The sequence below is a fragment of the Lytechinus pictus genome, chromosome 8 (assembly GCF_037042905.1).
Source record: "Lytechinus pictus isolate F3 Inbred chromosome 8, Lp3.0, whole genome shotgun sequence".
Taxonomy (NCBI): Eukaryota; Metazoa; Echinodermata; class Echinoidea; order Temnopleuroida; family Toxopneustidae; genus Lytechinus; species Lytechinus pictus.
Genome location: NC_087252.1, coordinates 17,795,929 through 17,807,043, shown reverse-complemented (window position 1 = coordinate 17,807,043; position 11,115 = coordinate 17,795,929). Strand labels below are relative to the sequence as shown.

Sequence of the window (11,115 nt, the reverse complement as noted above, 5' to 3'; positions counted from 1 at the left end):
TTATCAGCAGCAGCAGAATCGTCATCATCAGCAGCAGCATCATCATCATCATCATCAAGAGCGCTGCTTCCACTTTTATCTTTATCGGAATCATCAGTATTACCACAATGAGTCACCACTACACTTACAAGAACATCAAGAACATGACCACTGTCACAACCCCACACCCTCGTATCCGACAACATCATACTTCTCAACCATTATAATTGGTCACTATATCTAAACAAATCTTTGACATCATGCACGCTCAATATCACTACACACAAATTAATCTTCCAACCTCATCCTTTCTTCCATATAAAATATTTTCAATGAATCCAGATCTAAAGCTTTTTAGTAGAAATAATGGATTTATTACCTAAGAAATGTGGTTTACAAAACCTTCGTATGCATAAAAAATCACTTGTCAGAACAAAGATATATACATAAATTGGGAATTCCCTCGCGGCTCCATTCTCTCCCCTCATTTTTTTTTTAATTCTTTATGTCAGCGACTTGCATAGATCATCGAATTGTATCTTCATTTATTGTTATTGCTATCGTTATTATTATCATAATCATCATTGTCATTACTACACTCTTAAAATGTTGGGCAACATACTGTTCACACAACAATTGGCTAAACAAAAATATCCAACTGGGTAGTTTTCAACCAATACCGTGTAGTTTTCACCCAAAGCACACCTAATTGGTTTAAAAATACTCAGAATTGAATAAAGTTTTAACTAATCGTTATGTGAACAGTATGTTGCCTAAAATTTTTAAGAGTGTACTACTACCATCATCATCATCGTCATTGTTGTTTCTTATTTATTCGGCATTTAGATATACACAGAGAATACAGAGTTACATAATTATAGAAACAAGTCAATGAGAATATTTCATGAAGAAAATAAACACAACAAAAAAGTAAGTCCCCCCTACATCAAAATGCTGTAACTTTTGAACGGAATAATTTCGAGATATAATATTTCATAGGTGATTTTTTTACACTCATTAAGTAACTCTTGGGGGAAAATGAGATTGATCGGTGCCAATTTTTGCATTCTGCCGGTGCTCACTGAAACATAACATATAATACGTCCGTAAAATTCACCAGGACGGTAGCCTATAAAATTACCTACTCGCTCATGTTAAAAAAATATTAAAAACTCCCAGTGGTTCGGAAATTATGGATGTTTGTTTAAGGGGGGCCTTTTTTTGTTGTGTGTATACTATGTGCTGGAAGAAAGTTGTAGAGGCTGCCTGGATATGGAAAACGTAAACTTAAAAAAAAACATAACCCACAAGGTTTCTTCCCCAAACCTCCCAAACCAAATCCAAATCAGAATAACAAGAAAAATATAAAAGTAAAAGTGATACTGCAAAACGAATGGTCAAGCAAACCGCTCCCAAACACAGAGTATCCACAAGCATTAAAAGAATAATAAAATATGATCAAACAATCACTATTATCATGATTATTATACGTAGAAACTTACACAGAAACCATTGTCAGATATTCAATCAATTGCTAAAAGGATTAGAATCAATACATTTCTTCCAGCTACAGAGGCAAAAAGAACATTTAATACATATTGGGCCCGTTGCAGAAACAGTTGCGATCAATCGCAACTCTAAAAATCATGCGCAACTTGATTTTCAACCAATCAACAGCGCGCATTTGGGACTTGTGATTGACTTTTTGACTTGCGTTTAAATGCAACTCTTCCTGCAACGGATCTCTTATGACCTGCCTCATCCTATTTTGATAGATAACATTCAGAACACTAGGTAGCTATAGAACAATGATTTTCTGCACACCTAAAGATGGAAAAGTGTCATTAAAATTCATCATAACACTAATAATATATGTAAGGTAATATCTAAAAACAATGTAATCATTACTTTGTAGCATTTATTTTTTCCCCTCCGCATTGAACAACCGAAATTCTATCAAGGGGAAACAGCACGGCATATCGTATAGATAAAGAGTTGTTAATTTTAAAACAAACCGCTATGCAAATTATTATTCATGTAAATCATCAACACCAAGGGCCCGTTTCATAAAGGACTTGCAACTGCTGTAACTTTGCCATCATGCAACTACCATGGTAACAGGGCTCAGCAGCCAATCGTAATCAAGGTTTCCATGGTAGTTGTCATAATGGCAAAGTTACAACAGTTGCAAGTCCTTTATGAAACGGGGCCCATAAGAATTGTATTGGTTTAACAACTACAAAACATCTTTAGCAATATATTTCAAGTAAATAATGAAATCCACCATGATTCCAGTCTCGAGTTACATCAAACCCATGCATAATATACTTTTCTATCTATAGCTCTTTTTTTTTCATTTCGCTGAATATGATGGAGAGCATAAGCTTAAGAACATTACAATTAAACAGCAAAATTACGTAATAACATTTTACACATATCAAAAAAGAATTGATAATCTTTATGGATATTTAAGATGTAATATATAACCATGCACCTTTACAGTAGTTTATAGGATAAACTGATAACAATCTTATAACCTTTAAGTTGTTTTCCCCTTTCTTTCATCCCACTAATACCTTTAATTTTGTCATTCTTTCTTCCTATTCATTTTTGTTTCTCTTATCCCTTGCTTTTTGAAGCCCCATTATCCTCCCGACGTATGCTTTATTTATATACAATAATTTATTATCACCATCTCTTAAAAATTCATTTTTACACCATTTCCATGTCTGCTCTACGTTTGCTCTTTTATTTTATTTATTCGGCAGCGTTTCTACAAGTCTCGCTTTTCGTCGGTCTCTATTTCAATAATAATAATAATTATTATTATTATCATGATAATTACTTCTTATAAAGCACTATACAGAATGACCAAAACAAATACAGGAATAGGCAATAACTTCAAACAAAACTACACGAAATGAACACCCCATGTAATATATCAAAGCAAATGAGACTTAAGCATCTTCTTGAACACATGGATTCAATGGCACCATTCGAATTCATCTGTATTCTAATATTTTCTATCTACAAGTTCATTTGAAACTTTTAACCGATGGTCATAAATTCGAAAAATCAGTTTTATGATTGAATGATTTAAGAAGATCAAACGAGATACAATGCAAGTAAACTTGTCGATTTATTCTACATTTGTTTGGCGAAATAACTGCGGAATTAGCAAGGGTAAGTGCTATGTATGATTACAGTACCTTCGGTCAACAATTTACACTTCGTGTTTTACACGAGATGAAGAATGAACAATACAGTTTCAGAAAAACAGTATGAAACAAGCTGAACTTTTTTCTTATTCGATTGGGCGATCTTAAAACAAGTTCAAGTTTTAAGTTTGGTTTATTCAATCTTCTCAACTCAACTATATCCATCATATTAAATGGTATCAAAGGTGCAAAGTAATAACCGTACAAATCTATACAAATCAACATACAATGTAAGCAATATGACTATACAAGATAAGTGTTTATGGTAAAACACTATTGTGATAATCAGAATCAATAACGATATATACAGTGAATATGTGTTGAGAAGGCTAGTTTTATACATTGTTTTCAATAAAATAAAAGTTGAGGAAATCGAAGTATCCAATAAAAAGCAGGGCCTGCTGAATGTGAATCCCTCAAAGAATTGGCAAAGATTTGTAGGTATATTTGAAGTTCAAATTAACCAAATATAAGTGATCAAATTAATTACACGGCTTAATGCAATCGAAAAGTGCAATAAACGTTATGAATAATTAAACGAAATATGTACATGTTATTACAGGTTTATGTTATCACTATTGCTCCCTTCATTCTTAAGCTCTAAACAAAATGATTGGACATTTCTGTTTTACATTTTAAGCGAAGGTTATTCCGATTTGAGATGTCATGAATGAAATTGAGGTTCTTATTATTTCCGTTTGTATAGACATCGAATTAGACTTGTATGTTTATTGTCATTGCTCATCGATTTTATTTATGTTATTAATAATATCGAGAACATGCCATATAACAGGAATATGGCATGAAAATGATTATGAATAAACTTATAAATGCATTGAAATCATTTACCATAGTACCCAAAGGGTATACAACACAAGCAAAAGCCATCTAGAAGTAATATACACCACCTTTGTAAATCATCTACGGTTATTGTAAATTTTCATCATTTGCATGAATTTCTTATATTCCAATTTATAATAAGCTCACCAGCATTATTAAACAAACCAAACATCGTAGGGATGAAGAATATACAAAAATAAGTGTTACTCTACAGTTTGGAATCCACCGTTATCACGTCACGTGTATCATGTTTACAAAATCGCTTCTCTCAATTTTGTGTCTATGAAAAGTCAAGTTATTTGCAAACTTTCGCCAGGATTTTCCAACATCCGGATTTTAGCCGGATTGATCTGATGTCTGTGGACTGTTTTTTTTGTTGAGGTCAAACTCTTTGATATTGCAACTAATCATTGCTTTTGATTTTCTTAGATTGTAGGTTTTATTTTTTCCTTTTTTCTATGCTCTGAGGATGTCATGGCCTATCCCCCCAAGATACGTACTTGCATCATTTTGGACTTGTAAACATTAATCCCCATCTCAACCTAAATCATACATTTTAAAAGTCTTTTATTTGTACGTAAGGATACCAGACTCATTACTGGTCACGTTTTCAACGTCAGTCGTCTACTAGTATCTCATAGAGCATTTATTACTTCATCAAGCAAGTAAACATTATTCATGAAATGATTATATGTTTTAATCTTTCGGAATAATCACTGGCGGATCCAGGGGGGGGGGTACACCCGGCCCGTCCCTCCCACCACCACCTTGAGAATCAAAATTAAAATTTGTTATGTAAAAATTCCATTAAAACAGAGGTGTGCCCCCTCTTTTGAAATTGAAGACCTTTATTTTTCTTTTTTAATTTGCTGGTTGAAATTTTCCTCCGAAAAATTTGCCCCCCCTCCTTTGGAAAATCCTGGATCCGCCCCTATGAATAATCAACGTATTCAGTTGTATTTCACTTTTCAATATTGATTTGATGTCATACACATGTATTTATGTTGGAACATATTTCTTTCTAAATAAGAAATATGTGTAATGTGTAAAATTAATTATAATTTCAAAGAAAGAAATTACTTTGTTCAAATATTTTCTACTAAAAATGGAAATTTCAGTATTAAACGCTCAAACTCTATTTTGTTAAGAATGGTAAATATTCATGTAGGAGTAGTGAAATCTACGTAACCACTAACCAGACATGCCTGAAACTGTTAAAAATGATACAGTTGGGATACAACTTTGGGCAGAGCTTCCTCAAATGACGTTCAATTCTTTTCTAACTTTTGGAGAGTGCCATATTTCATTCGATTACGCTCCTCTATGTGTAATAATTATGAATTGTTTATTGGTTGTATATCATGTACTTTTGCGTTTTACTATTCTTTTGTACACGTGATTATTTTATCGAATGGAATGAATTAAGATTCTTGATTCTTGACATCAATGGAACATAACTACCAAGATTAACATTGATACTGGTGAATTGATGATTTTGTAAAGTAGGAAAATAATTGGCGCTTGAAGGTCGAAACATAATATTCTTACGAGGTAACTTCACTAGTAACTAGGTTGATTACATAGAGCCTATCCGGTGTACAGAAAGCTATCTCTCCTGATTGAAACTGTCTAAGGTAATACCATTGCCTTTCCGGTTTCTCAATATTGTAATCAGATATAAGAGTCTTGATGTGTTTCAGCTCACCGGTATACTCATCAATATTGAGCAGACCTTCCTCGTGTCTTACATGGGCAATCAGGATTGTATTGTCTTTACTCACATCAGCAAAGAGGCTATTATCCCCTGGTTTCGTTAATTTATGCATTACACCACCCTTTCCATCAATACGTATTATTTCATTCATAAACTGCTTGACGATCAACGAATCACCATAACTTGTGATTTGTGCAGGTCCATACCAATCGCATGGTATCTCCCTGATAGCCTTCCCACCTGATGGTGAGAATACCTGGATCTTCTTAGCTTTCCTGTAGCTAACATAGATCAGATCATTGCTGTCTACAGTGAGACCACCAAACCCACCTTGACTATCTCCTATAGTATCAAATGTCACATCCTGCTTCTCTTCATCTGATGTGTACAGTGATATCTTATTATGTGCATCACGTACACAATAACGGCCATCAGAGAGGAATCCTACTTCACGTATCTTTACATTTTTTATGACTGTCTTCTGCAGCTGACCATCAGCAGATAATATATCGATCCCTCCTGTACTATAACCAACTGCCACCATACCATTATTGGTAGCAGCTATGCCATTCATAGCGTCATTCTTTGAGAGTGCTGCATTGCATTTCGGCTTACATTTCACAAACCTCAGTTCCCCCATTGATAATGTATCAGGATCGCAACTTGGTGTAAACGTCAGTTCCTCTGCATGATCACCTACATCAATAGCAACCTTTACCTTTGGATCATCTCTATCTAATACATTCTTCAATTCACCAGACAATGAATCACGTATTGCTACAACATCTCCTTCTAGTGGGGCTTTCAAAGTATTACTCAGCAATTCACTCGCACTCTCAATACTCTTAACCAACCTCTTATCATCAATGTTCATATCATTTAAACTCTTGCATAATTTTTCTCTCTGATCTTCTAGTTGCTTTTTCAAGGTAGCATTCCTCTCTTTTATTTTCTTGATAGCTTCTTCACAAATCTTGTCAAGCTTCGCATTTTCCGCATCAATGTGATCATCGACACGTTTAATTTGATTATCAATACACTTCATATGATTCTTGACTGTTGTAGCTTTTGTCTTTCCTTGACCCTGAAGTAATTCAGAACTCTCTGTGAAAGACGAATTGTACTCTCTTAAGTCTTGCACATCGTGGCCTGTTTTCTCGTGGTAGAGCATGCGACATCTCATACAAATAAGCTTCTTACATGTCGTGCATACATCAGAGCATTCGTACTCTTCTGATTGGTGTACTTCTTCTTGACAGTAAACCTTTTTCTTTAAGACTACCCTACCCTCTCTGATGTCTTCAACGCTCACTACTTCATGTTTAAGATGTGGTTTCCATGTGTTATGAGCTTGCAGACATGCGTTACACATGTTCTTACCACAATCGCAACAGAAGTGTGCGGCTCTTGATTGCTCGTCACACATGTCACATAGTTGTTTGCTTTTCCTGACGTCATCAACAAGTGACTTAACATGTACATTAGTTTTAAGATTGGCAACATTTCCATCCGCGACATTTGTTTTGATTCTACATAATGGACAAGTTACAGTACTATTCTGTAAAGAGCACGCTAGAATATCTCGGATACATTTTTGACAAAACGTATGTGTACATGATAGTTGTTTGGGATCATTTAGCAAACTCAAACAAACTGGACACTGTAAACCGCGCGAAACGGTATGCTCAAGTGTCGCCATAATTATTGTTTCTTTTTCCTCAGCAGAAAATTTAAATTATCTAGCGAATATGTAAGACTTGCATATATATTAGTATATGATCAACAGAATGATAAACTTATTTCGAAAGAAAATGTGTTACTCAATTTGTCTTTAAACTTTAGTAATAGGCTACATGTGAAGACAGCTCTGAGTAACAGCAAAAGACCCGGATATGCTTTCGTAGTCGACCTTCCGACTAGACCATAGCTATCTGTATTATGATGTCCCCTGTGGTAAAAAAAGAGACAAATAAATAAGAAATAATAGAACAAATATCTACATATTGAAGTGATTATATAGAGAGGTGTCAAGATAACACGAAATCTGAAATAATAACTAAAAAAAAGAAAAAATATTTATCCATGATGCAGAGTACCCCATCAATGAAACAATTCACGTTAGCATCATCAGCCTTTGAAAAATCCGCCCTCACCACCCCCCCAAAAAATATATATATTCATGGAGAAACGCTAAGTTATGGTTGTGCTATTTCGCTTATGCTAGGAGACCACTTAGCCGGCTCCAGTTCGCGCCAATACAAAGCTGTTGTGGCGCCTAGTGTGGCCAAGGTGCCAGTGGCGAGCATTGACTCAAACTACTTCCCAATTGGCGCGTAGTGGCGCCTAACCGCGCCAAAAATTGAATTTTGCGTGACGAATACCATGTTTACATGTGATCGGCTTTTGCATCGGCTCGCGGATCTGAATCGCGAGCCGATGCAGCATCGGCTTTTTCATAGCGTGTAAACGCGATTAACTTGCATCGGCTCTCTGTTCAGAATCGGCAATTTTGCACCACCAAAGTAGTAGTTTCAGAACCGCGAGCCGATGCAGAATCGGCTTTTTTACTACGTGTAAACAGAAAGCCGATTCTGCATCGGCAATTGGTGTGCATTTCATTTACTTTACCATTGTGACGTAATTGTAAGCGCACGGATCCAGCGTTGTCTTTTTTATGAAGTATAGTGTTGGTGTGCGTATCATTTCAAGTTTTTGACACGCGAGCCGATTCTGCACCGCGAGCTGTAACAGCGTGTAAACGCGGTGCAAGATAAACCAAAAGCCGATTCTGCATCGGCTATTGGTTCTGAACCAAAAACCGATCACATGTAAACACAGTAGAGAAAAAGTTTGTAGCGTAATATTCAATATTTTGGACACAGAGATACGATCTTACGTATACGTAAGCTCCCGAAGGGAGCTAGAGAGGGAACTCTTTCCGCGCGTTTTTATTTCCCATAGGTTTTGTACATAGCCAACATGGCTGCCGGCGGACAATTTGAAGGATGATTTTGGAGGGTCAATGTTTTATTCATGAGAATGACGTCAAAATACGCATAATGCGCTTGTATGATTGGATTAAACGCTAATGTTTTATTCATGTACTCATGCATTAAACATTTTTTCCGTCCCACAATTCCCTACGATATCTGTGCGAAGTGTCGTTCTTTTGGACTCTGCGAATTTCAAGTTTCTGAAACGAAATAGCTAGACTAATTATCTGTTTATAGAATTGATGTTCGAAATCATGGTTTCTGGGTGAACTTCATTGGAGCGGAAAATCTTGGAGGGAACATCAATACTATTCTAATGACATTCCATAGGAATAAAAGTAAGTTACACTCATTTTCATGTTTTGATCTCACATGCAAATTGTAATGTGTTTGCCGGGGTTCGGGGCTCATCCTGTATTACGCAATATGTAAACCTCAATTTCAATATTTCTATATCTAGGACAAGGTCTAGGGGTCTATAGTTTGTCGTAGATCTAGACATCCATCGGAATGCTTCATGTAGGTCCAAAGTAAACCTTTATTTCAGTTTTATTGTGATTAGACAATTATCAGGGGTAGATGTGGACTTGTTTCCGACCTCCTGTTTTTTAGTAACGACAAACTGTCGATTTTAGGCCTATTCAAATTTAGGTCAATGTAGGGATATGGTCAGAGCGTTATCCGGCCTTTGATATCGCCGGTGCTAGCCGGCTAGCGAGATTGTCGATGTAGTCATGGGGTATGAAAATAGCGGGGACGGACTAGGCCCAAACTTCAAGCTTGAAAGTTGAAGTTTAGGCCTAGTCCGTCCCCTCTATTTCATCTTCATATGAATAAGTATAATTCTCAGCAGTTTCTTTTATTCAGGAACGCTCAGAATAATCAGTGTTGAAAAACGATTGACTTAGCATTAATGTCTGTTATGTTAAGTGTTACTTGTCTTAGTCTTAGATTTGAATGAAATGGCGTAGCCTACCCTAGACCTAAATCCAGTCTATTTGAACAGGATACCCTGGGCCCGGCCTGGGGTGGTAATTTGAAAACGTTCTTAGTGTTTACTTCATTCAAATGTGATGTGATTCTTAAGTTATACAGGCCCAGCATAGACCAGATTCAGCTATATACAGCTGTAGAAATATGTGGTTGGAATCATTTTACTTTTATAAACAGAGTGAGGTAGGCCTATGCCTCTATGTGATAGAGAATGAAGTTTCGGGTCCAGATAACTTTTTTGTTCTAGTTTGGAATATTCACTCATAGACCCGGGATATGGGCAGCTGGAAATTTCAAAAATATTGTTTAAGAAGAATAATTGTATTATCTCTAAAACTCTCAAATTTAAATTGTCAATTGCAGATCCAATGGGACCAAGTTCTTAGCAGTTCACACCTAGTCAGAAGTACAAAATTGAGAACCATGCCAATCAGCAAGTGTTAGTTACAATCTAATGAGGAACAGGATATCTGAATGGAAAAATTGCAAGGTATGCTTAGTTTTTGCTTATTGTTTTGATAATATACAGGCTGTATCTAAGCTCATCACCCCCCCCCAAAAAAAAAAAAAAAAAATATATATATATATATTTCCCCTTTTTTGGGAGGGGGTGGGCTTTGGCCAATCGTGCTGAAACATGATGCGATATCATGTAATGTTAAAGTTCCATTGTGAGTTGATATTTGTTTGAATTCAGATTCACCAGTATTTCCATTTCTAACACTGCATACTAATTATCCATATCTCCTGTCTATACATGCATTTGCATAAAAAGCCCAAGATATTAACAGTTATCACAAAATTCTGATAAATATTTGAATTAATTTGCACTCTTTATTTTCAAAACATACTGTAGATAGTTATATTGATATATGAATTTATCTGGAAGTGGGACGAAAGTGACTGCATGTGCTAAACTTGTTTTATCACTGAAGATATAAAATAGAGTTTACATCTTTTTTTTACTAAACTGGACTAGATGAGTAAAAATAATTTACAGCTTATTATGTTCTTTTCTCTTTTTTACCATGCAGGTTTCCCACTTCCTAAGCTGTTTAAGTACTGGTATCACAACATAAGTGCCAAGAAGAGATATGAAACGGTCTCAAAATTTTTGCTGGTGCCCCCCCCCCCCCCCCAATGCCGTGACCCAGGGTACGCCACTGCAAGTCTTCATAAATTATGTATGGTTATTAAGTTGCATTTATTGTTATCTTCATTTAAAAAAAATGTGAAATGGGCTACCACTGCAATAATATATAAATAGACTATATTTCAAAAATAGATTGAATTCTAACCACAGTGACAGTAGACAAATCAAATTTTGTTAATGATTTGCTAATGTATTGATTGGGGAAGGCACTCTTTAGGATTCTGG

At 35.6% G+C, this 11,115-nt stretch overlaps 1 protein-coding gene and 1 long non-coding RNA gene across 2 annotated transcripts; one reads left to right on the top strand and one right to left on the bottom strand.

Moving 5' to 3' along the window:
• Window positions 1-399: 399 nt before the first annotated feature.
• On the bottom strand, window positions 400-7,693 carry LOC129266754 (uncharacterized). The gene has a single exon (XM_064103682.1). The coding sequence runs from the start codon at window positions 7,448-7,450 to the stop codon at window positions 5,582-5,584; it is 1,869 nt and encodes a 622-aa protein (XP_063959752.1). The 5' UTR covers window positions 7,451-7,693; the 3' UTR covers window positions 400-5,581.
• Window positions 7,694-8,842: 1,149 nt separating this feature from the next.
• Window positions 8,843-10,860, top strand: LOC135154883 (uncharacterized). Its single transcript, XR_010294298.1, has 3 exons — window positions 8,843-9,082; window positions 10,101-10,227; window positions 10,772-10,860. It is a non-coding gene; the product is annotated as an uncharacterized LOC135154883 (long non-coding RNA).
• The last annotated feature ends 255 nt before the right edge of the window (window positions 10,861-11,115 follow it).